Source organism: Micropterus dolomieu, linkage group LG11, assembly GCF_021292245.1.
Source record: "Micropterus dolomieu isolate WLL.071019.BEF.003 ecotype Adirondacks linkage group LG11, ASM2129224v1, whole genome shotgun sequence".
Taxonomy (NCBI): domain Eukaryota; kingdom Metazoa; phylum Chordata; class Actinopteri; order Centrarchiformes; family Centrarchidae; genus Micropterus; species Micropterus dolomieu.
In genome coordinates this window covers 25,280,299-25,306,374 of record NC_060160.1, presented here as the reverse complement: position 1 = coordinate 25,306,374, position 26,076 = coordinate 25,280,299, and the positions used below count along the sequence as shown (strand labels likewise).

At 39.3% G+C, this 26,076-nt stretch overlaps 2 protein-coding genes across 12 annotated transcripts; one reads left to right on the top strand and one right to left on the bottom strand.

Annotated features, from left to right (window-relative positions):
* Window positions 1-413: 413 nt before the first annotated feature.
* On the bottom strand, window positions 414-7,336 carry LOC123979446 (G-protein coupled receptor family C group 6 member A-like). Its single transcript, XM_046063369.1, has 7 exons — window positions 6,891-7,336; window positions 5,085-5,196; window positions 4,690-4,990; window positions 3,702-4,505; window positions 3,218-3,421; window positions 3,013-3,130; window positions 414-1,333 (listed from the first exon to the last, which is right to left on the bottom strand). Exons 1-7 carry the CDS (start codon window positions 6,973-6,975, stop codon window positions 414-416), a joined length of 2,544 nt encoding a protein of 847 aa, XP_045919325.1. The 5' UTR covers window positions 6,976-7,336.
* Window positions 6,923-25,925, top strand: LOC123979341 (matrilin-3-like). 11 transcript variants are annotated; one of them, XM_046063232.1, is made up of 19 exons: window positions 6,923-7,375; window positions 8,322-8,468; window positions 9,746-10,321; window positions 12,573-12,692; window positions 13,150-13,269; window positions 13,558-13,677; window positions 13,908-14,048; window positions 14,378-14,497; window positions 14,804-14,923; window positions 15,440-15,559; window positions 15,751-15,870; window positions 16,266-16,385; window positions 16,605-16,724; window positions 18,284-18,403; window positions 19,285-19,404; window positions 19,758-19,877; window positions 20,697-20,816; window positions 23,227-23,328; window positions 24,788-25,925. In XM_046063232.1, exons 1-19 carry the CDS (start codon window positions 7,045-7,047, stop codon window positions 24,838-24,840), a joined length of 2,910 nt encoding a protein of 969 aa, XP_045919188.1. In that variant the 5' UTR covers window positions 6,923-7,044; the 3' UTR covers window positions 24,841-25,925. The 11 variants fall into 11 exon arrangements, with proteins under 11 accessions (XP_045919188.1, XP_045919186.1, XP_045919191.1 ...); XM_046063230.1 differs by having other exon boundaries at window positions 9,746-10,408; XM_046063235.1 differs by lacking the exon at window positions 13,558-13,677 and having other exon boundaries at window positions 9,746-10,408.
* Window positions 25,926-26,076: the final 151 nt, after the last annotated feature.

Genomic DNA, 26,076 nt, shown 5'->3' with positions numbered 1-26,076 from the left:
ATCAATAAATCTCATTACTCACTGCTGTTGCTATGTTGTGGCTTTGTGTTGTGGCTTTTGCATTTGCGCTGTGATTTTTGCATGTGATTTGTGTTTTTTCCCAGAGGTTCCCAGTGCGCTTTTGTTTTTCAAATTTGTAATTTGTTTGTTCGTCACGTCTCCGCCACCATGGATATGGCAGTGGAAAGCGATCACACATTTAAAAAAATGACATAACGAAAATGTTACGTTAAAAACCACACAAGGATGGATTCATTTAAGGTTTAACCCAGATTTTTGTGGGCACAAAACACAAATGTTAAAGTAGTCAGAGAGGAATACAGTTGCTATGATTTCAACACAGGAAGAACTTTCTGTGCGGACAATTGTTACCTAGCACCAGCAAAGACTTAATGGATATGCATGTGAGATTATTATTTCACAGCCATATCATTCTGCTCATAATGCTTTCTGATGTACTCAGTAATGGCCTTCTCATTATTAATCTCTTTCCTGAACATCATAATGTAACACTTTGGGGCCAAGTGACACCCAAGGATGCTGTAGCTTGAAATTAGAATGGCTGCACTTTCAATGGCTTGTTTGTACACCCCAACCAAATTGATATAAATTGGGATGAGGAGGATCCAAATAATTAAAAACAGCAGCATACTGGTGGTGATTAAACTTGCATTTTTATACAAATCTGGCAACTGTTTTCCTTTGAATGCAAACAGAAAACTAACGATGGCCAAGAAAGCGATGTAGCCCAACATCGCAATGAAGAAGTTCATAGAGCCACTGTCACACAGATGCAGGATGGTCTTGTCAAAATGTTGTAGAGTAGGCTTTGGGGGGGAAAGGAACAGCCATGGCACACACAAGGCCACCTGGATCCCGGAGACAATGGTCACCACAGCCATCGGCTTGTTCAGCTTCTGCACCCAGGGCCCTATCTTCAGGTCAAAGTTGAAGCCCACTAAGATTTGGAGCAGGTTGGCCAGAATACAGGAGATACAGAGGGTAAAGGCTATGCCGAAGAGCGGCAGGCTTACCATGCAGGAAGCCACTGTGGGTCTTCCTGAGAAGCTAAATGTAAGGCAGAAGCAGACCAGCAAGGAAAAAAGCTCCAAGAAACACAAGTAACCTCCAACAGCTTTCACAATCGGAGTGCTATGATAGATTGCAAACAAAACAGAAAAGACAATGGAAGCAATTATCCCAAAGACTCCAGAGGAACTTAAAATGATAGTGAATGGATCTGACCACTGTAGGAATTCATCAGTTTTGTTCACACACTTATCCCTCTGTGGAGATGAATACTGATCTGGACCGCAGTTTTTACATTTATCACCTATAGAAGTAAGCAAAGAAATGTACGTTTAACTGCACAAGAATATATGAAATAAAATTAAAAATATTTTAATATTTTTGCATATTCATCATGAAAACAATCCTGAGAAATACTTTAATGTAGAATATTATGTTTTACAAAAATGAGGAAGTATCATATCACAGCATCTCATCACCCATACCGTCCAACAGTATGACAATATTTGCAAAACGCAAAACAACATTTGCAAAAACAACACAGATGACGACAATAATAATTAAATCTGATCATCATGTTTGATATACTACCCACATAAGTGAGTTATGTATTTAAATGTTTAGTATATAAACTTTCAGAATGTATTATGCAATAATAAAATAATATAACAACCAATTTTTGGATTATAACTGGCACCTCACCTATTTAACAGAATATCCTGTATTGGCTATCGTCTTAAAACATGATGTAAAAAACATTTTTATTGCGATTTATAGCTTTGCCAGTATAAAGGTATGAGAACTGGAGAGTGGATGATCCAACTATCCTGGTCTTAAACTACGTTCACATGCAGGCCTTGAAGCTCAATTCAAGTTTATTGCTTAGATTATTTTTTAAATGTGGCCCATATCAGACTCCGGTGTGACCCGCATGGTCAAAAGAATAATACCATGTCACACCCATTCATATGGAAGTAAACATGCAGGCCGCAGATTAGAGTCCATGCTTTTATTTTTAAGTTGATTTCAGGTAGAAGAAAGGGAATTCCTGGGCAAATGAAAAAAAGGACAAGGACAAGATCGAGGACGAGGAGAAAGAGTGCCACATTTTTAAGTATGGCTTTTTGTGGAGTGATTAAAATTTTAGTCTTAGTCCATGATTACATCAAGATTTCTGGCTTGGTCTGTGATCTATAACACTGGCAATGATACTGAGCACTGACTTAGAATGGTTCTTCTCTAGGTCAAAAGACAGTTATATCAGTTTTGCTTATTATTTAACAATATAAATATATACTGTATATGGGTCATTTACATATATTCAGATCTGTGACAACTGACACAAAGTAGTCCCTGCCCTTTAAATAGGATTCAAGCCCATTTAACACTGTTCCAGAAAGCCCTACCCAGTTTTCCAGTCCAGTAAAATCTTGTGGTTGACTATATCGAGATCTAAAAAAATACTGACTGAAACTTTTCCACCAACAAAACCAGTCCCTCCACTGGAAATCATCAAAACAATTGTTAAGGGCCCATAAAGTGTTAAGCTCTGTGTTAAACATTCTTTTAAATAATTTTACTTAAACTATTTTATTTTATTTTATTCTATCCTTTTCTTGCTGGATTTCATGTTTAAAAATATTGTACTTCAAAAACATGGCCTTTGTGTTCACCATGAATCATAAATGTTTATGCCAGCAGGACCAATACGTTTGTTTTGAGAAAGCAGCTGAAATGCTCCATTAACAGGACAACCCATTTGTTATGTTTACCATAATTTTAGCAATCCCTTATTCCATTCTTAATGTGTGATTTGGGCCATGTAAAATAAATGATATTAATGTTAATAACCATGGAGATTGCTTTTTAAGGCTCAGTCATATTTTTGAAAGGACTTTCACACAGGTAAATAAGTAGATCAATTTGATGCTGTATATTCACACAGCATGCACGCACACACAGACATTTTAATTAAACACTTACCATTTTCAGCGGAAAACTCTCTATCTGCACACGGAACACAATCATTGCAGCACATCTTGCCTTGGTTTTTCAGCTCCTGCCCTGGTTTACATGTTTTAGAGCAGTTGTAAGCAGTTACCTTTGAAAGACAATAACAGAATCAGTGCAACATGATATTCATAAATTATTTGAGGAAAGAAACATATGATGAAACCTTTTATCTTACCGCCACTTGGCGCAGTTTAACAAGATCTTCTGGGACTTTGATTTTTTGACCTGGCCAGAATACTCCAATAGTTTTTATGTTTGTGCCCTGTTCAGTCATGTTCCAATAAACAATATCATATCCTAAACTGGGGTCTCCATTGGAGTCAAAGAATATATGTGTGGTTTTCACAGTGAAGTTGACTTTTTTGATTTCCATAAGAAGCTGTGGAGACAAGCATAAACAAAACTACATTGATATAAAATCAGGAAATGTTTTTATTGTTGCTTCTACTCCTAGCAAAATGACAAATCATAAAACAGGAAATATTTCATGTATCAAATAGACTCCCATAAATGTATTTTGTGAATAACAAAAAAAAAAAAGAATTCTAATATCTAATTCATCAAGAATAACAAGCGGATAAGGGTATAAATCTTGAGCTACTGCTTTAAAGTCGCACATTAGCAATGCAAAATATGTCAGCAAGATCACTTTCCTGTACCTCCAAGGCTGTAAATGTGGCGTTACGTTCACATTTGTGGTTGTCACACTTCAGCAAGCGTCTGAGGCCTTCAACAATGACCTGAACAGCTAGGTAGATATTGAATGATTCATCCTGGTCAATGTAACTGGCCAAGCAGCTTAGGTCCAGACACTGCTCGGACCCCTCTTGGCTGTTTAGTGAGCAGTTACTTTCTTTGTTCTCCTCAGCTGGATTAGAACAAAGGGTCAGGTAATCTTCGAGAATGGCGTTAGTGGTTCCATTGAACATCGAGATGATGTAGTCTTTAAAACCAGGCACTTCATGCCTTTGAGAGATGAATCCAAAAACCTCCCCGGCCTTCTCGATGCCTGGCATTGCAGAGAGCTTTGTGTAGGTGGACCATGCATCACTTGCAATCCAAGTTCTGTTGAGGTTGTGTTTAATAGCTGCTTCCATGATGATACCAGCATTGACATCCTTGGTGAAGATGATGATGGCTTCTGCAGAGGACTTGCTGATGTTGGTCACCAACGAATGCAGCAAATTTTGGGTTTGGTTATTGTTCTGGGAAAAGTAACCAGGCAGGATGATGGTGAATTCAACGCAGACGTCCTTCATTTTACTGAATATGTCCACAAGGCTGTCTCTGCCATACTTCCCGTACTCATCATCACTTCCTACAATGACCACTGTTTGCCATTTAAACTGCCACACCAGCTCAGCAATGGCCTTTGTCTGATATTCATCACTAGATACCGTTCGCAGAAAAGTGGGGAACTTCAACTTTTTGCTGAGCAGCTCGCTAGTTGATCCATAGCTAATCTGTAGGAATAAATCACATTGAAATCATTCTGCATGCAGTTTGCAACCGTGATACAAGTATGTTACACAAGCATAGTTTAAATAGGAATTCTGCCATTAGCCTCAAACAATGCAAAGGCATTGAAAATATTTTGCATTTTTAAGTGTAGTTAATAGAACAGTATCAAGTACAGTGAAGACAAACCTGGGTAACAGCTGACAAAGCAACAACTCGTGCAACAGCTACTGACACTTCAGAATATCTTTCACCAATTACTGCCTTTGTTTTGGGTTCAGGTAAAGCAGGTGGAACTAAAGATGGCTCTAAACAGCTCTCAGGGGTCAGCAGCTGGAGAGTTGCTCTGATGGCAAGGCTGACATCTCCGCAAGTGTCATAGATGTCATATCCTATGGTGAAGTTGGGTAGAACCCTTGGTGTGCGCTGGTTTATTTCACTGATGGCGTATATCATCACTTGAGTGCGTAGGAACATTTGGAGATCATACCTGCAAAAATTGACAGAAGACAGATGAATTTCCGAAATGATTCAATTCTATTTTAGTCACGTAAATTGACTAATTTCAGTAAGCTCATACTTACTTTCTACAGGTGAGTGGTCCCGGTGTTGTGTTTCTGTTTGTTTGTATGTGAATAGGGAAGAGTCCTCCAATGATGATGTCCCCAGGTGAGTACGCGTGCAGAAGATTCTCGCCTGAACAAGGGCAAAATACACCCATGATACTGACAAATAACCAAAAGATGAACATTGTGGATACACAGGCGTAAACACATATATGTATGCATTTGTTCCTCTCTCTTGTATGAACTGGTTTCTGGACAGCAGCTCTCATAAAACTTCCCCTTGTGGGAAGTCAGACAGGCAGGACCAGTTTGAAAAAATATGTTACTCTATGCAAAACATTTTTCATACTAACACACCAAATGGCACAAGATCAAAAATATGATTAGAATTGCTCATAGAAGATGATTCATTTAAATTTCAGTATCGTTCATTATCGGTCACCATGATCTCCTATATTCGGATGAGGCAGGTGTCTGTATTTGAATTGTGCAGTGGCTCTTTTATAGGTCAATGACCCCAACAGAGAAACAATGGAGCACACTTTGCACTAGCCTACAGTCCGTGAGAGGGCAAAATGCTACATGTAGACTATGGTAACTGAATATCTTGTGCCTTAAAATAAACATGTTTTAGTTCACTGTGAATCATCCCACCATTGCAAATTGTTAAGTTACCATAGAGTAATATGGAGGCCCTCATAAACAGGTCATTTTGGGCAAGAAGTCCTAAAAGTGCTTAGAATAGACTAGAGGAACATTTGAACATCTACAGTTCCCTGACAACTGAGCAACATGCATCTGCTGATGAAGACAGTGATACAGTCAAAAGCTCCAGAACAAGTGAGTTAGTTGACCTTCACTTTGGATATGTCGGCTGCTATTTCCCAGGTCAAGAATGAACTGTCAGGCTTAGAGGCCATTTCTTGCATGGTTATTGCTCATTATGTCAGCAGAGGTCAGAATTGTAAAACTTAACAAAATATGGGGCAATGTGTGTGTGTGGAATTCAAGATGGACATTTGAAGTTAAATAAAGCTACTACAATGGTTTCTTTTTTATCTGTTGAACTTCTGGAAAGACACTAAATGTATGCAACATTAATATCTTCTTAGGAAAAATGATTACAGCTAGTGCAGACGTACTGAGATCTTTTACTTAAAATGTGAAAATAGCACCACACTGTGAGGATACCCAAGTAAAGGTCCTGCATTGATAGGTTTACAGGTTTTAGCAGCAAAATGTACTCAAGTAACAAAAGTTGAAGTACTCATTAGGTGACAGAATGGCCCCGGTCAGAATGTTAAAGTATAGTATATCGTTATTTTTACTGACCCATTATGGTGTAAGCGCCATCCTATATACTATTTTGCTTTTAGACAGTTTAAATTCAAACAACACATCATTTTTTATAAGCTGATTGTACATTTTTTTAATAAAAATATTTCATGTTCAATCTGACTAGCACTGTAGCTGTAAAATAAATGTTGTGGAGTATGAATGTAAGGTAGCCTAGTGTAAAATGGAAATAGGCTACTCAAACAAAATACAAATACCTTTTAACTGTACCTAAATACAGTAGTAGGCTTATAGTTACTTTTCACCACTGTTTATATTCCTGATCTGCTACTACAAGTAGTAACAGTCTTATGTGAAAATCCACATTGTATTGTTTGTTAAATAAATATTAAGAGAATATGATATAATAATGCAAAAAAGTACTGTGAATGTAAATTCATAAAGTAGCATAATTAAGTCCTGGAAACCCAGGTCGAATGAAATAAATTCTTAGATCATTCACAGTTAGAGAAAAGTGACCACCCTCACATGTGCACTGCTTCCTTCGCTTCCTCCAAATGTCCCTGCATTGGCCTCTTGCTCCCCACGCCTTGTGCGCCGTGGACGAGATCATATAAATGCGCCACAGTCAGCTGTGTTGGTGGACCGAGGGGCAGACAGAAAACAACTGTGCGCAGGCAACATGACTTCATCAGTGTGGGGACTGCTCGGTTTCATTGGCATCCTGGTATCGGGAACTCTGGGAGCTTTCCCCCAGTTTGGGTCACACGACCGGCAGATTCACTCAATTAGGCCTTTAAGCGTGTCCCCGCAAGTCCCCCCGAGGGTCAACCAGCGTTTCGGAGATATCAAATCTATTGAGCAAACCTCTGACGAAGAACCAAGTTCTGAAAGTTTTCAAGAGGTCCAGCTGGGTGATTATGGTGTCCGAGGCTTCCAGCAGCCGCAGCAGGGGGCCCGACCAGGTGCCAGCAGCTACCAGAATCAGGGGAGACGGAGAACTGAGGACGGAGGTTGGTTGGTTGGTGTTTGTGGCCTTATGGAGTAAGCTCTTTTTCAGTATCCATCCACCTGCTGTGGATGCGTGCAGAAACCTTCTAATTTGCTTCACGTGCTTTTGTCATGGTTTGTACAAGCTTTTAAATTCGGGCATAATGAAATGTAAAATATTATATTTTAACATACCAGGTTGTGTACCTGGGTAACTGCTTTGATATAAACATGAACAGTCCAGTCACAGAGATAAGCATAAAGCATAAATAACCTGTGATCTCTGAAAAAAACAGGTTTTTCAACAACACCGCTATTCTGAAAGTGCTTTCAGAATCCAGAAGTCTATTCTGTGGATTTATAAAAACAACAAACAAACCGATTTGGCTACTATCCCATTTCTCAAATTGCTACTATTATTCCTACTCAGAAATGACATAATGTCATTGTTCTTTCTGTAATAGGGTATACAAGTAATACACATTGCTTTGTTGTCATTGTGTATGAAAAAAATATAAAACATCGTTTTTTATTTTCTGATGATAAGATGCTTAGCTCTTTGTGTAGATTTGAATGGTAATACACCAGATGCACAAATTGGGGCAAAGTTAAAATTGAACTTATTATTTTCCACAGTCATAACTGAAATATCAAAGTACCAGTTGTGTATATATAAATATATTGTATAGTAATTAGTTAAAAAAAAATTGACCAGGCTATATAGTATAACTTAGGCAATATAATTGCATCTGTAAATGTGCAGTAAAGTATATTACAGTATACTGCAGGTCTTCAACAAAAGCCCAAATGGCATGACGTTTTCCCTTCTGTGATATTTACATTGAAAAGGTATTATTAAGCTAATAATCATGTATGCATGCCCGTCATGCTGCACCTCATTTTGCTCAAGTTAAACTAAAGTAATCACTGCTGCTGTCCCCTCTGCCTTTTCCCTCTCCCTTGGCAAAGCTGGTGGCACTAATTCCAGGTTTTATCGCTATCAGCCCCCCCATCACCAGCCGCTCTCACAGCTGCAACACACAGCTGCACCATTTGCATCCTGGCAGCCTGCTCGAGACTCGAGTGGCTCTCCTACATCCATCAGAACTGCCGCAGGTACTTAACTTTGGCCACAACTAACATATTCTCATGTTACTTCCAAAAGATAAATGAGGTGTCATGGACAGTCTTTTCTGGCAGATTACACACATCAAATGCGCAAAACTAATATATTTGTTTTGTGAAGTTTGTTTCGCATCTATTAGGGTGAAAATATTAATATTTTTCTGATACAACAGGTTCAAAATGTTTTGGAACTCATGGAACTTCAGTTCCTGGGCAAAGTTTGTTTAATCCTACTGTAGTTTCATTACAATATTATTTATTTTGCCTAGGTGTAATGGTCATAGTGGTAATAGTGAATACCAGGAGAAAAGGTTGATTATTGTTTATTACGGGATTTGATTGTGATTTCCAAGGGCGTCACTTTGTGTTGAAAAGTGGTGGGGACATTGGGGCTTAGATTAGGGGCTCTACTAATGAGACGTGACGATACACAATAATGGATTGACAAGAACGAGATGAGAATTTAACACTGTTTTGAGGACATCTTCAATGCTGAAATAGGACGGGGTCCTCCTCTAGAACGTTTTGAGCATTAAACACTAAATTTCCTGCCTTCTGGTGATTTTTTTATTTATGTAAAGGGAAATACAAAGATCAGGCAGGTGACAATTCAAAATCAAAAATTGTAATGGAATATAATGCAGTCAGGCTATCAGGCAGTCTGTATTGCTTTCAGATATGAATTCTCCTGCAGATCAACTTTTCTCATTAATTACATTCCTGCTGATTCAACATACATACAGGCGTGTTTTAGTCATCCCTCCTCTTTTGTCATGTTCACGGGCCAAAAAGAAAATTGTGACCAGAAGTTGTTAAAGTTATCGATTGGTGCATGCACATCTTTGTGTCACTCTATGATCAGTAGTAATAAAATACTTTTTTTAGCTTAAGTTACTTGGGCAATGCAGATTTGTTTCTTTAATATTTTAATTGCATTGCATATATTCATATTGTGCAACTAAAGCCTTCTTGAAGCATTTTCATTTGTTATTTAACATTTCTTTATACAAGCTATTTTTCAGCATCCCCAGTGTAAATGACATCTATACTGATTTTCCATTTATAGCACATGCTTGTATTCAGTCCATAGTACAGTGGTGTTTTTGTGCAACTGGTACAGTGTTTGTGTACAAATGCATGCTATAGGAGAACACCAGGAGATTTATATTCTCACAAACTGTGAGAGACGTAGCACTGTATCTTAAATCCAAATACAATGGAAAATACACTTTTAATCCATTTAAAACATGCTTTCTCTTTTTGTACAGCAACAAGGTCTAACTGCAGAAATCAGCCCATAGACTTGGTCTTCATTATAGACAGCTCCCGCAGTGTACGACCTGCTGAGTTTGAAAAGGCCAAGGAGTTCCTGCAAGACATGGTGGACAGCTTGGAGATCGGCCCAGATGCCACACGAGTCGCCCTTGTCAATTATGCCAGCACAGTGCAGATTGAGTTTCTACTGAAGACATATTTTGACAAGTCTGGCCTGAAGCAGGCGCTGGCCCGTGTTGAGCCCCTCGCTTCAGGCACCATGACAGGCCTGGCCATCAAGACTGCCATGGAGAAAGCTTTCACCGCAGAGGCAGGGTCCCGAGCTGGCTCCATGAACATCGCCAAAGTAGCCATCATAGTGACAGACGGGAGGCCCCAGGACAAGGTAGAGGATGTATCAGCAGCAGCTCGGTCATCTGGGATCGAGATCTACGCAGTGGGAGTAGACAGAGCTGATTTGATGTCCCTCCGCCTCATGGCCAGCCACCCACATGATGACCATGTCTTTTATGTGGAGACCTATGGTGTCATAGAGAAGCTCACTTCCAAATTTAGGGAAACCTTGTGTGGTAAGGATGATGAGAATGCGAGTGCGGATATTCCATTAGATGGCGGAATTGATGTTTATGGACTAGGCCTAGATGGCAGAAAAAACGGTATGTCAGACCCGTCCTTGAAATGTCACCTGTGATCATATGGGCAGCACCATAGAGGGACTCTCCATTCTAAAGTCACTAGTCCTCTTCTTTTGTCTTAAGAACTAGGGCATGGTAACCAGGTATTTACCACCACTTGTTGTGTTTGATTTTCCACAAACTGTGTTCACTAACTGTTGCCATGCAGATGGTGATAATAAGTGGAATGCAGTCAACATCAAACAGGTATTATAAGTAATGTACTAACCAACTTAAAGAAGAAGACAGACACTAGTTGATCTGCCAATTCAGAGCAAATTCTTTAAAATGGTTGAAACCCTTATATGATGCTGCCTTTACTTTTCACAGGGGAGCGCACTGCTCTTTTCATTCTGCGTTGCATCTTGCGCCTTATGCCGTTTGCCCTGCTCAGTTACCTGAAGACATGCTAAGCTGCCAGGTCCACAGTTTGGGCTTCGCAATCTGTGACACAACATTAACGGCCACTCATTCTGCAACTGAAATTCAGCTTGCGCTAAATTTGCCTACGTATTTGAGTGGAAATGTTTAGAATTTCAGAAACTTAAAAAAAAACAGGTTTTTATAATTGCTTGATTAGCCTCTAAATGCACATCATTAGATGAGAAGATTGATACCACTCTAATATCTGTTAATATATCTGTTCAATATGAAGCTGGAGCCAGCAGCAAGCTAACTTATAAATAATAGAAACTGGGTAGTATAATAGTTAAAATGTTAAATTTCATTTGTTTGATCCGTATAAAAAAATTAACAATTTGCAAGAACAAGTTTCACAGTTGCTGGACTATTTCTTGGCTGACTTCTGGGTGTCTCTGTCAGTTGCCTGGCAACCTCACTGTGACAACAAGATTCCAGGAAGAAAACATGTCAAACTGTTCATATAAACAAAGCACTACATGTAATAGAGTGAAGAATGTTTACGTGTTTAAACATAATATTTATATTTAATGTAGTAGGCCTACTTAATGCTTAAGGCTACAGGAATGCTTGATCCAGCCCAAATGCTTATTGCCATGATACATTTAGGTGATATCAGAACATGGAAAATAAGAACTTGGTGCTTAGTTTTTACAATAAAAGTTTAATTCGTACGGAGTCCCCAAAAGGTCAGTGAGATTTTATTCTGAACAGCTTTTGCGCTCTCTCCCAAAAAGTTTTGCATTTTCTCGAAATAAGTTTTGTGTTCACTCCCAATTCTTTTGCAGTCCTTGGCAATATGTTGCATTATCTCGCAGTGCATTTTAAAACAGAACCATATAGACTTGAAGTGTAAAAATATGCTTTAGGTCCAGTTTACATGCGAGTAAAACATTAGTGGCCGGTGCAGACAGCTGGATGGATTAAAATATCTGTTCCGCTGGACGGACAACAGAAAAACGCGACTGAAATGCCACATGTGTAGACACGCTGGAACAATAGACACAGCTACGTATCCGTATCCTTAGCAACATTTCAGAGAATGTAAAACACTCTTGGGAAACCAAAAGCAATACCAAATGTATTGCAAGGTAATGCAGAAGTATTTCATTTAGAAAAATTCCCATCCTGACCTCTTGACGGCTCAGTACCTTTGAGTAACTGTCCACGAGTGAAACATTTATTTATTTAAGAGTGTGACCTTTTAATTTCTCTTTCCGACTTCTGGTACCACCCAAACTAACAAGGTAACTGCTAAGGTTACCCATGCTATTCATGCAAATTTCTTCGTCGAACTTATCACACACTGGGCTTAAAATTATGACTGACTTCCAGCCCTGCAAATTCAAAATTCATTGTTTTTGAATGACATCTTGAACCTGAGTTTGTGAGTTCAGCCAACCTCTGTGTATCACTGAGACCAACTTCTGTCTCCCCACAACAATGACGTCACTACTAAAGACATGCAATTATTATGACGGAAGTGTTTCCTTCAGAACATTTTGTGTTTGCATGGTCTGAACTAAAAATAGATACAAAATTAATTCACTCTTGTATCACTATATTTAAAGCACAGATATTAAGCAAACTAACCTGCATGTGGCTTTGTAGAATTAAAAACAATTAATCAATACCTACTTACACCTCACTAACACAAAAGGAATAACACAAAGTGATTGATTTTACTAGGCTTAAGCCAATCAGACATTGGAGTGTTTCTTTTCAGGTTTGGATCCATGTGCTCAGGGACACAATTGCCAGCACATTTGTGTCAACAATGGCAACTCATACAACTGCAAATGTCGTGCGGGCTATGTCTTGAACACGGACAAGAAAACATGCTCACGTAAGAATCTTTATCTTTGTCTTAATGGTTTTTGTCCAAATGTCTGTCACAAAATCTCACTGTGTTTTTAGAGGATTCGTTATCTGAAAACAACTGCTGAAAAAGACAATTTTGTTTTAAAGAAATAAAAAATATATATTTGGGATTGGATGGGAAAAGCCGTATTAGAGGTATAAAAAACTTTTAAAATCTTTGTCAGAACTTTGAACATTGGAAATCCAAGTTCATAAGCTTTTGAAGCACTCTATGGACATCAGTTAGTTCCGCACGTTGTGCTGTGGACACACTGCATACCATCTCTTGTTACTAATGTTTTGGGTTGCCCTAAATAGATTAGGGCTGACACTATTCAGTACAAATTAAATGAGCAGGACATGATGACGGCCTAGTTTTGAAGACCCTGCTCTAAACTGAATCCAAGACTATGTCAGTCAGATGTGGGAGTGTCTCTTTTCAGGTTCAGATACATGTTCCCAGAGACATGACTGCCAGCACATTTGTATCAGCAATGGTGACTCATACACCTGCAAGTGTCGGGTGGGATACGTGTTGAATGCAGACCAGAAAACATGCTCACGTAAGATCATACATTTTCTCAAATTTCTCTGATTTTAATTTTAGCTTTTGAGACAAATATATTTGTTGTTTGTTTTGAACCTGGAAATATGTTCATTGCTTGCTGCCAACTTTTGGGTTATGTACTTTAGAGCCAAAAAAAATCTAAATCTAAAAGATCTGCAAAGTTGAACCCTAGTTAAAGCCCACTTAAAGGGAGATGTGCAAGTGTATGAAATGCAACTGACTCAGGGCTCCTTGGCTGATGTAGTTAGACTAGTTGGTTAGATGTGAAAGTGTTTCTTTTCAGGTTCAGATGCATGTGCCCATGGACATGACTGCCAACATATTTGTGTCCGCAATAATGACTCGTACATCTGCAAATGTCAAGAGGGATATATGTTGAATGCAGACCAGAAAACATGCTCACGTAAGAACCACAATATTTTTCCTAGATTTGCTGTCTATCTTTTGGTCAGTCATGTGTTTTGCACGATTAAAGGTTTCTATATACCAGACATAGCAAAATATGGCTCTTTCTACGGTGGGCACCTCTTAGCTTGTTTATCTGAACGGTAAAAGTAATAATTGCCAATCAAATGCTCTACAATAAGTAGAACAATGAGGGCTTCATGTCATGTGGGAGTTTTTTCTTTTCAGGTTTGGACTCATGTTCCCAGGGACATGACTGCCAGCATATTTGTGTCAACACTGATCATTCGTACATCTGCAAATGTCGAATGGGATATGTTTTGAATGCAGACCAGAAAACATGCCAACTTAAGAACCTGGACATTTCAGGTAGACTTTATGTTTATATCATGTTTTTTTTTTAAACAAAATCTGTAGAAACACATTGGCTTGGCTCTTTTCCCAGTCTTTTGGTGTTGAAGTATTCTTGGTGCCACCACAGCAGCTATTGAAAGGAACTGACCTTAAGGCTTTTCTACACTGGCTTCTGCTCCAGTTATGACAGATGCTACTTGGGTTCGGGTTATTCTGAAAAGTGGGAAGTAAATGCTCAGTTCAGCTTGAATTTGTAAAGGGTCAGGCACAAATCAGCAACAGTGTGAGCAGTGTACAAGTTGGTTGTTGTTGAGACAGTTAAATGTAGAATTGTCTCTTTTCAGAATTGGATACGTGTGTCCAGGGAAATGACTGCGACCATATTTGTGTCAAAAATGCAGACTCTTACCTTTGTATGTGTCACGAGGGATATGTGTTGAATGCAGACCAGAAAACATGCTCACGTAAGGACCCTTACAAATAGCTTTCACGTCCATCGCTTGGTGCAGTGTCCCTAAGTTCATTATTATTGGTACCTGAGTAAATGTAGAACCCATTCTGTGGAGCACAGCACTGCAGCATGTATGCAGCAGTCAATATTGAGTTTATTTGAAAGAGCATAAAATTAGGAAACTGGGAGTGATGCACAGAGAGTGTGAGCAAATGGCCCTGAATTATAAATTTGAATGGCCCATTAACATCTCAGCTATGATTTGCTTGACTGATGTAATTCGACTGAGTGTGCTTCATTTGGGAGTGTCTGTTTTCAGGTTCAACTACATGTGCCCAGGGAAATGACTGCCAGCATGTTTGTGTAAACACTGATGATTCTTACATCTGCAAGTGTCATTTGGGATATGTATTGAATGCTGACCAGAAAACATGCTCACGTAAGCAACTTTACCCTTTAATTAGATTTGGAGTGTATGTTTTTATGAAGTGTCTATATCTGCAAGCATTTATTGGATTTTAACTGCAGACCAGAAAACATGCCTTGTGAGATTTGATATGCATGTCTTAGGGCAGCGTCTTTGGTTTATGACAATCATTACTTCAGTACTTGATCAAATACAGAAACCACCAGGTCTTGCTGTTTGAAAGACACGTTGTAATGTGGACTGTAATTGTGAAGGACCAGAAATTGTTGAGGTAGAGTGCAGACTTTCTTTATGCCTGTTGTGACTAATATTACACTTTGCTCTTAAAACTTTCACACAGTCAGCTGTTGAGCTCAGCCTAAATAACTCAGAGACTTGGGAGACTTGATTAATATGCAGAAAGAGAAACAAAATGAAACCACAGCTAGCATCAGTAGTAAAAGGAACAATGGCCAGACAGATGCTACAACAGTCCAGGCTCTTCTTAACTGATGTCATGAGATGTCAGTTACATGTGTCTCATTTCAGGTTCTACTTCATGTGCCCATGGACATGATTGCCAGCACATTTGTGAAAACAATGTTGACTCGTACATCTGCAAGTGTCGTGTGGGATATAAGTTAAATGCAGACCAGAAAACATGCTCACGTAAGAACTTGGACCTTATGATATGCATGGCTTAGTGCAGTATCACTGGTTAACTAAAGATTTTTAGAAATGCTTGGTTAAAGGCAGAAAAAGGCTAAAAGCATTTGGCGAACGCATCACATTTTTTTTTTCAATCAATGCTTGTCTTTCCTGATGGTGGAAGTGTTAGCTCTGGAAGTGTCTCTTTTCAGGTTTGGAAACATGCGACCAGGGACATAACTGCCAGCATATTTGTATCACAAAGGGTGATTCATACCTTTGCATGTGCCGTGAAGGATATGTGTTAAATCCAGACCAGGAAACATGCTCACGTAAGAACCAGATTTTGACATATACATTTTATATGCATGTCGGAATTCAGTGTTTTGGTTTTCACTCAAAGTCTGTTTTCTACTCGAGTAAATGTTTTAGAATCAATTTTCTGGAGCATTCAAAATACCTGAACCTATTGGTGTTTGCAGCCAAAAGTTTGTTTTGGACGGAAAAAGTTGGTGAAACACTGATATTGGCTATGTGGACCCACATAAATCAGTAGGTTGTGGGTTGTTCTAAGGATTAGGAAGTAAGAATTCAGTTTATTTTGAATGATCAGGAAGTTGGGAGACTGAGACTGATGCGCCTACAGGTATAGAGCACATGGCCATGACTTAAACTATAAATTGACTGGTGAAGCTTTAATTAAGTCAGTGTGGATGTCTCTTTTCAGGTTTGGATTCATGTTCCCAGGGACATGACTGCCAGCATATTTGTGTCAGCAATGATAATTCGTACATCTGCAAATGTCAAGTGGGATATGTGTTGAACGCAGACCAGAAAACGTGTTCACGTAAGAACCTGGGCTTTATCATGAGATTTGATATGCATGTCATAGCGCACTGTCTGTGGTTAACTACAATTTTGACTGTTGTATATACTTGAATAAATGCAGAAAGAGACATTGAGCATTTGGCCATGGCCTTTTTATATTTTTAAATCAATTTTGGCAATCATATAATTCACCAAGGAAGTTAGCTTTGGATTTTAGCTGTGGAAGTTCTCTTTTCAGGTTCAGATGCATGTACCCAGGGACATGACTGCCAACATATTTGTGTCAAAGATGGCGATTCTCACCTTTGCATATGTCATGAGGGTTATGTGTTGAATGCAGACCAGAAAACATGCTCACGTAAGCACCTGAATTTTAACTGTATACTGTGTTTGATATGCATGCTCTTGTACAAAGTGAATAGTGAACGTGTTTTGAACGAGCAGCAAGTGGGGCTGAGTAATGCACATTTGGAGTACCTACTTATCACTAAAAAGTGGAAATGGAACGGTGGAGTGGAATGTGTGTATTTCATACTAGAAATACCCCTTTGTTTGTTAGTGCTCCTGGCTGTTGTAACAGCAGTCGGTACAGTCGTTAGAGTCACCTGAGTCCAGATGTGAGTGTTTGCTAATTCTCCTGGGATGAAAGGACAGTATTGTAGGTGGGGGATAAATGTGTTGCAGGCCTCCTCCCCATGTTAAGTGATGGTCTCTCCTATTTGATGTAGATGGTTTCCTTCACTCCTCCTCTTTCAAACCTCTCTTACCTATCCAAAATATATACATTGTTCTTCTTGAAACGAGTGTCCCCTGTCCTTCGGGTGTAGGTAAACTGCTGAGTCATGAACTGAGGAATTGGCCCTTCTGTGTTGGGCCATGCGTTTGTCTAATGGTTGTTTACTTTCCCCGATATATAGGTCACTGCACTGGACAGCGTACACTAGATTGGTTTCTTGTGCTTGGGTGTGCAGTCTTTTGGGTGGACTGACTGTCTTAACATAGTGCTGGTGTTCTTCATAGATCCCGTGGCTGTTTTCCCAAAAGGTCCAGTTTGACGATCCACAAGCTTTAAGTGCATCCTTGAGGTGTTAATGTTCCTTCTCCTGGGCCTTGGCACTTGTTGGTATGTTATAAGCTCAGTGGTCTCAATAACCCCTAGCTTATGCTGCAGTGGGTGGTTAGTCAGAGAGTTAAGTATTGGTCTGTGTGTGGGTTTCCTGTAAACTCCTATGTAGAATCTTCTGTCCTCTTCATTGTGTACGGCACAGTCCAAGAAGGCCAAACTGTTGTTCCCCTCGTGTGAACTTGACATTACTGTCCACTGAGTTGATGTGTTCTGTAAAGGTTTGCACTTACTGGGTTTTAATTTTGACCCATGTGTCATCCACATATCTGTACCATTGCCGTGGTGTTGTTCCTCTAAAAGAGTTCAGAGCTCTGCATATTACTTCTTGTAGATGTTGGCCATGATAGGTGATACTGGTGAGCCCACGGCACAGCCATGTAGTCTGTAGAATCCCCAGTTGTATTAGAAATAGGTGGTGTTCAAGCAAAGGTTTAGCCGCTGATACCATCAACATGAGTATTTCTGCTTCCGACACGTTGTTTTTGTTGTTGTTGTTTTTTGTTTGTTGTTAACACAGACCAGATAGGACAATGAAAGTCTGAGTTTCAAGTCCATGCCCTGGTACAAAATGAAGTGCTTACCTAAATTTTACAGAGGCCTTTTTCTAGATTATTAATAAAATCTTGGGGTATTGGGGTCTCTCTTTTTAAAATTGTATACCCGTGCCGAGGGACATGATGGAGATGGATTGTAGCATCAACTGTAATAGAAACAATGACCAGACAGAGGCTTCAACACTCCAAGCTCTGCTTAAATGATGCCATATCACATGTGGACATGTTTCTTTTCAGGTTCTGATCCATGTGCCCATGGACATGATTGCCAGCACATTTGTATAAACAGTGATGACTCGTACATCTGCAAGTGTCGAGTGGGATATATTTTGAATCCAGACAACAAAACATGCTCACGTAAGAAGTGTTTCTCTTCAGGTTCAGACAAATGTGCCCAGGGACATGACTGCCAACATATTTGTGTCAGCACTAATGACTCATTTGTGTTGGACCTCTCTAAAATATATTATTCTCTTCTTTGGTACAGTGTATTAGATTTGCTTCAAATCTCACTATGTTCTTTTCTGCTGTGAAACTGTAAAAAGATAAAAGGGTTGATTGGTGCAACAGCTTTAAATGTTAAGGCTAGACTGTTGTGAGAACCCAAATGCAGGACACAGCACACTGAGTCAGATACTAGAGTTGAGAAGGATTTGTAAACACAATACTTGATAGTGAATGCCAGCAGTATATGATTCTGGGGAGGTTTGGGTTTGAGCTATGAGCCAGAGGAGAGCGCAGTACCAGGCAGGGAAGCAGATAGTTTAATCGGGCAGGGGACGTCCAGAGATCCAGAGAGTGAAGTCCAATCCCGATTAAGAGTCCAGAGATTCAGGGATAAGCAGTCAGGTTCCAAGGCAAACAGGAGCAGAGCAGAGGCAGGAGACGGGACCAGTCGTGGAGAACAGGAATTAGCCAAACTACAAAAAAAACACACACACAAAGCAGAATGCCAACGCTGGTGCAAGACTAACTAGGTAGCTGAGCCCACAATCTGGCAGTGTGTTGAGGCAGGAACCACATATTTGAAGCAGAACAGAGTAATGATGATAATTGGCAGCTGGACCAACTCCTGCACAGCTGGCTCCACTGTAATCAATTGTACATACCATACACACCATAGATTTCATGATACTCCCGTTTAAAGGAAATTGGTCGGGGAGGGGGGTTCTCAACGGTCAAGAGCTTCTTGACTGATGGTGGTAGTCTAAGTCAGATGTGGAAGTGCTTCTTTCCAGGATTGGATGCATGTGCCCAGGGACATGATTGCCAGCAGATTTGTGTCAACAGTGATGACTCGTATCTCTGCAAGTGTCCTATGGGATATGTATTGAATGCTGACCGGAAAACATGCTCACGTAAGCACCTAATTTGTTTCAATATGCATATTTTGTGGCTGTGGTGTGATCCGCCATCTCAGATATTCCACAAAGCACCATGCTTGGATCTTCAAAGCGTGGTTCATCAGAGCACCAAAAGCTCCAACTGGAGAGTAGGAGGTGTTGAGGCAGTTTGTCTTGTGGACACACCTCATATCAACTCTTTTGAGACCAGTGTGAATAAGCAGGAGATTTAGAGACTGTGAATGTTGAAATGTATTGGTCACATGGCTAAGACATCCACTTCTTTTGAAGTGAAGTGTGTCCAAAGGCTCTGCAAAAAGCTAAGTGACTGTTTTTGAAGTCACTGAGGTGTGAGCTTTTCTTTTCAGGTTTGGAAGCATGTGCCCAGGGACATGACTGCCAGCACATTTGTGTCAACAATGGGAACTCCTATATCTGCAAGTGTCGAGTGGGATATGTGTTGAACATGGATCAGAAAACATGCTCACGTAAGAAAGTTCTTTGTTTCAAGTAAACAGTGACAGTTACAGTGACATCTACAACAAGCACTGCTGTGGCACTTGTTATGCTAGACACATACTATCATGTTTTGGCAAGGGATACCATGATTATTAAAGGTGGGGTATGTGATTCCAGAGAAATCCAATACTATGACAAATACCATGATATAGAGTGAACAACGACACAGTTGCTGCTTAGAAGCTAACATGCAGAGATGGCAAGACTATAGTGTATGCTCAAGAATATCAATGCCGTTTACTTCAGCAGTTTAACAGTAAAACAAAACATAGTGTTCAGTAGCTTTATTGTATTGTACATTCACTATAGCCATCTTGATTCTATGACAGTGCCACATAGTGGTAAGTTGCACATATACAACATAAATGATGGAACACAACAGAGACAGTCCCAGAACCAGCACACCAGCTCCAGACAGCAATACTTACAACTGTCCTGCTGCAATAGCAAACATCACAACAACAGCATGTCTTGGCAAACTAGAAAGTAAGCTGAATGTCCATATGCAAGCCATTTGACATTACCTGACACACAAACCATGGCTGATTTTTGTAGTATTATGTGGCTTGGTACGAGCCACTTTGTTTGTTTCCCATTTAGAGATTAGATTTTTTTCAGCACACACACAGAACGGACTGCTAGCAGACCGTGAGGAGATATTCTCTAAATTTGACAAAATGATGTGTATTGGATTAGAATACCGCGCCTTTAAGGTAATGATAACCTAGATCTCCTTTACCATGATGTCTTAGACCAAGTCAGTTAAATGTGGTAGTGTCTCTTCACAGGTTCAGATGCGTGCGCTCAGGGACATGACTGCCAGCATATTTGTATCAACAATGGTGACACCTACAACTGCAAGTGTCGAGTGGGATACGTGTTGAATGCAGATCAGAAAACATGCTCACGTAAGGATTTTGTCAACATACATAATGGTACCTGTATATTGAAACCTTTCAAAAGATCCATAGTTTGAATCAGTTCTAGCTTCAGGAATGTGTCACGCAAGCCTCTTAAATTATTGGCTTGTTGAGTTTGGCTGAACTGAGAAAATTTGCCAGACTGGCACTAACTTAATAAAAAGTGTGGCATACATGGACATGGTTTTCATGGGTACTTAAAGGAACTATGAGCGTCCAAGTTTCAACAGCAGGCCAAGGGCCCCTTGAACACTCTTTCCTTGTGATACTTGAAGAGGCGTTATCAAAGATCAGTTGGACCATGTGCTTGACTTGACAAGAACCAATCTCAAACCATCTTAAAGTATGTAAGATGATTCAAGGTGAGATGCTAGTTTTACAAATGCTGTCTTTTTTGCTCGCTTACAATCCAGTGTAGATATCCTCTATATTATATCATATTTCACCCAGGCTTTGACCTCTATAGGCTTGAGTCGTACTGAAATTTGCATTTGTGTGGTCTGCATATCAGGATGAGCCTAGCCTTTAGTATGGAAGCTGGTCTGACTATACATACCAGTCACTAGGACAATGTCCATATGGTGGTCCTTCTCTTACTTGGACTTATTGCAGCACCATGAGAGCAGGGCATCCACCATGCTATTACTGGCAACATGAACAGTCCAGAATGTAGGACATTATAGCGATGATGGTACTTTTTCAATGCTAAAGCGATCAATCCGGACAATAGAGTATGCTCTGTTGATATTCTGGCTCAGAAGGCAATACCAGGCGCCAGGAATTTAGCTCGTATCTTACCAGGTCAAATAGCTAAACTACCTTGCCTGTGATTTTGCCACAACCATAGGTGGTTCCATGGCTTCACCACTGGCTGTACCAGGCTTGGTATAACATGACAGCCCAACAGTAATGACACTACAGAGTCCTCCTTCCTTTGAAGGTGGCCAAAATTGTGGCAACAAAGAACGAGAGCCTGTTTCTCCCTGGTCCCAAGAATGTGCCATGATTCATACAGTTCAATAGTATCAGGTTAGGGTTAGGGTTTGCTGTTAGCTAGAAGAATTTATTTTTATTTTTATTTAATGACAACAGGTTTAAGGATTGATATACTGTGTGTATGTATAACTATTGCATATGAATATTGAGTCTGGATATAACAAATTAGTTTAGTGTTACTGAAAAGATGAAGATAAGTCATTTTTCGACTTATTCTATATTATTCCAAAATTCTACCAGAACTGGAAACATAGGAGAAATTAGTGGGAAGAAACACAAAGCATCACTAGTGAAAACAACACAGCCATGATATGTGGTTACATTTCACATTTTTGAGGTGCACACATCTAGCAATTGTGTATCCATGTTAAGACATTGCAACATCTCAATGGAGAACCATAAATTCCCCTTAAGTGTAGCATAAATAAAATAGAATGATGTTTAAGGATTGTCACCCAATTCTTTGACAACAGGTCTGCAACCCTTCCACAAAAAACAGCCAATGCATTTGTCAATGCATATTGTATTGTTAAATAGAGTCAGCCTCCACAGACAAGAAAAATCTCTTACTAATTGTCTATACTCACATGTGTAAATTTCAGTGCATGGCTCCAGGTTGGTGTTTGGTCAATCCTATGACACTGATACAAGGCTTTGTGTATAGATTTAGGCCTACAATGCGTTAACCTATATTTTGATAACTGCATACCTTTCACATCTGTCTTTTTGCATTCTTTAGTCATTGAGAAGAATGCAGTTGACTGCAACCAAAGCTACTGTGTCAACAAGCAATACTACTACTGATCCAGCCATTTACAGCACAGTTTACAGGAAACAAATGTGTGCTGTGCTGCTGGCTTAAGGAATGAGAGATTGCTAAAACAATGGAAGTTGTGGGTTGAGCCCACTGAGAACTTTGGGCCAAGTAAAGGACCAGAACAAATTGGTTGTAATTGATTTGCCTGTTGTCTGCTGTGATTGTTTCTTTTTCAGTGAATTGGTATCGTATGTATATGTGAGTATACCGCTCAAACAATTATTAACGTGTTCTCTTTAAAGTAGTCACACCTGACCTCAGTTACTATGCACTCTTAGGTTGTGATTAACAAGCTGAAGTGATACATTTTCTAATTTCACTCACAAAATAAAAATCATGGTTTTATCTGATCTCTGCTATATTGTTGAATCAATATCCATTATGCTCATGATTTTGTCAGCCGCAAAATATTTTCATATTGAACATCGACATCGGTTTATAAGGAAGTTGACCGTCGATCCACAAAGAGGAACATAGGATGGGCTGTGTTTTTTAGCTATATGGAGTACTGCAAAGATGATACACTGAACATTGTGAAACCACCACATGCTTTGACTTTTAACCATATTTTTCTCTTTCTTTCAGAGGAAATGAGAAGTGAAATAACCCAAGATGCGTGCATGTGTGAAGCTCAGATTGTGTTCCAGAAAAAAGTACAGTCAACCATTCAGGAGCTGAGCAGAAAGCATATCCTTTTTGTGTGGAAGGCTTAGAGGGATCCATAGTTTGAATTTGATATAACATTTTAAAATTGTGATTATTATTAGAGATGCACCGAATGTTCGGCCACCAAAAATAATCGGCCAAAATAGCAAAAAAAAAGCACTTTCGGCGTTTGGCCTAATAAGTCAAAAGATTGAAGAAATTTTACTGAACAATTACGCTGACATGTCGGCAGTGTGGAAGCATTTTAAAGTGTCAGAGAAAGACGCAAAAATGACAGTTTGCAGACACTGTTCTGCTGAATTGTCTCCTAGCACATCCACTCCATCTGTGGCTGACTTTATAGAAAAGAACCGCTTTGAGTGTTTCTCTCACCATTTGGGAGAAGGTGATTAAGCTAGCCGCACCTATATTTGGAATGCAAGTGTATTCAAGCCTTTATGGTAAATGAACTGAAACGGACCAGTGCGAGCTGACAGGCAGGTTAGCGACTTTATCCTGATGTCTGTGAAGATTCTCAGTCATCCAGGTCATAGTTATCCAACGAAGGTTAAAGTCAAGGGCAACTGGACTTGGATGAAGATCCTGGAAGACGTTTCGTCCCTCATCCAAAGGACTTCTGTTACAGCAATCAGGAACACTAACGAACCAGCTGTATCGACGATCCTGGCAAACGACCCCACTGAGGTTAAATAGCTGAGTTTCCCTAACAGTCAGTCAGAACTGAAGAAGTCGTTTGGATGAGGGACGAAACGTCTTCCAGGATCTTCATCCAAGTCCAGTTGCCCTTGACTTTAACCTTCGTTGGATGGTTTATCCTGTCAGTTTGTCTCTTTACAAAGACAAGTGTTGCTGTATGAGAGTCCTAACTGAAGAGAGGATGTAAAGTATTCATGTTACGTGATACAAGAACCACATACAATATTATTTTTTACATCCGCTTTTCAAAATAAGGCGTCTATGCAGTATGGAAAAAAGAGTAGTTGGATTATATTCACAGAAAGTATAAAACATATTACATGTGTCAATTAAAAGTAAAGGGACACATGTAATTTACTTTACCGGACCCTCTCGGGCCTCAGACCCATCCACCACAGTCTCTCCAAACCCTGTGGGAAACACTGAATAAAAAGCACATTTTGACTATTAAATTTATGAAATGGTAAAAAAAATTAAAAACCTTGTTCAGTATTAATTATTTGGGAAAGTTTTTCATTATATTTGGTTTCGGCTTCGACCAAGAATTTTCATTTCAGTACATCCCTATTTATTATGTGAGACATTTGCACTAGCTTGGGAAGCTGCTATAATCACTTTGTCGTATTTGTACATTTAATAACAGTAAGTTGAATCAGAATCTAAAGTTTGAGTGTCTTGATTTTTAATTTGTAGTCATTAATTTTTACAAATGCCCAGTGTCCCGATGAAATGGTAAACATCACATATACACCTTTAAATTCTATTTCCTTGACTGTCTGTTCACTTGATGAACTTTCAGACAAAGTAAACCTGATTGAGGACCAGCAGCAGTATTAAGAACAGCGATGAAGATTTCATAAGACATGTTCAGGACTAGCAGTGCATATTTGTTTTTTTTTTTGACCTGCTGAAGTCATCTTTTAATATTTCAGTAAAAATGTCTAAGATGGTCTGCATGGTATTGATTACTAATGCAGTATACTTTTAGCATTACTGTTGCGGATTGTGCATTTTTCATTCACAACACTGTTACGTCTTTCAGTAAAGTCAGGTATAACTGTATTACTGGTGTAAATGTTTACATATACTTGTATTTTTTCCTCCTAACAGTGTAAGCCATTGAGTTGAGACTCAAACTACGTAAGATACTTTAGGAAGTTATAGAATTGATAGAAGTGCAAACTTTTAATAATATATATGAAGAATTGTTCAACAGTTTACTTTCACAATGAATGTTTTTTTGTGGGAAACTGTTGTACCACATCGTTCTCCGAGAGCATTTCTTGGTCAGTGTACTTGTATTCTTGGTAGAACACAAAGCCGCCATCCATAACAACTAATCTCTTATACAACAAGAGCATTGTTGTTACCTATCTGATTGCAGCACTATTAAGTAGACCAAAAGAAAGCCTGATCCAGTTGGTCCTAGCAGTGTTATCTATAATCCTTTCCTTTGATACCTGAAATATTTCAAGAACTGTATTGCACAACACTGATTAATGTTTTGTTTGTAACAGATAGGTGTGATTGTTTTGGTAGGAGAGGGAAAACAGTTTAGGGAGTTCAAGAATGATTGGACCGCTTCAGTACTTTTCACACTTGGCAAGGCTTGGACCAAGACTTTCTTGTAGCAGTCCTGGCAATTAAAGTCTTTTTTTGATGCACTTAAGTTTTGAAACCTTGAGCTAAGATCAGTTAAAACAGTATTGTACAGTATTTTCTTCATACAACACACACATGCACTGTATTTTCTACTTCGTCATAGCCATGGAACACATGTGAAACAAAGTGAAATGGGTATTTGTGGTGGGAAACTGAGTTATGTGCATGACATATTTTGGTGCTCTTGTGATAGAAAGCAACTTGCCTGTGTATTTGTATTGGAAGTATAGTTGCACATAAATAAATATTCTGAAACAATGGATCCTATACATCTCTTTTGTGTATTGTGGGTTACACCAAAGGCATATTTAAAATTAATACAATTATTATACAGACTTTTACCATCTCAGAACAAATCTGTCCATCTTGGGAGTGACTTTGATACCTTCACTTGACTCACTTTTTGCAAAA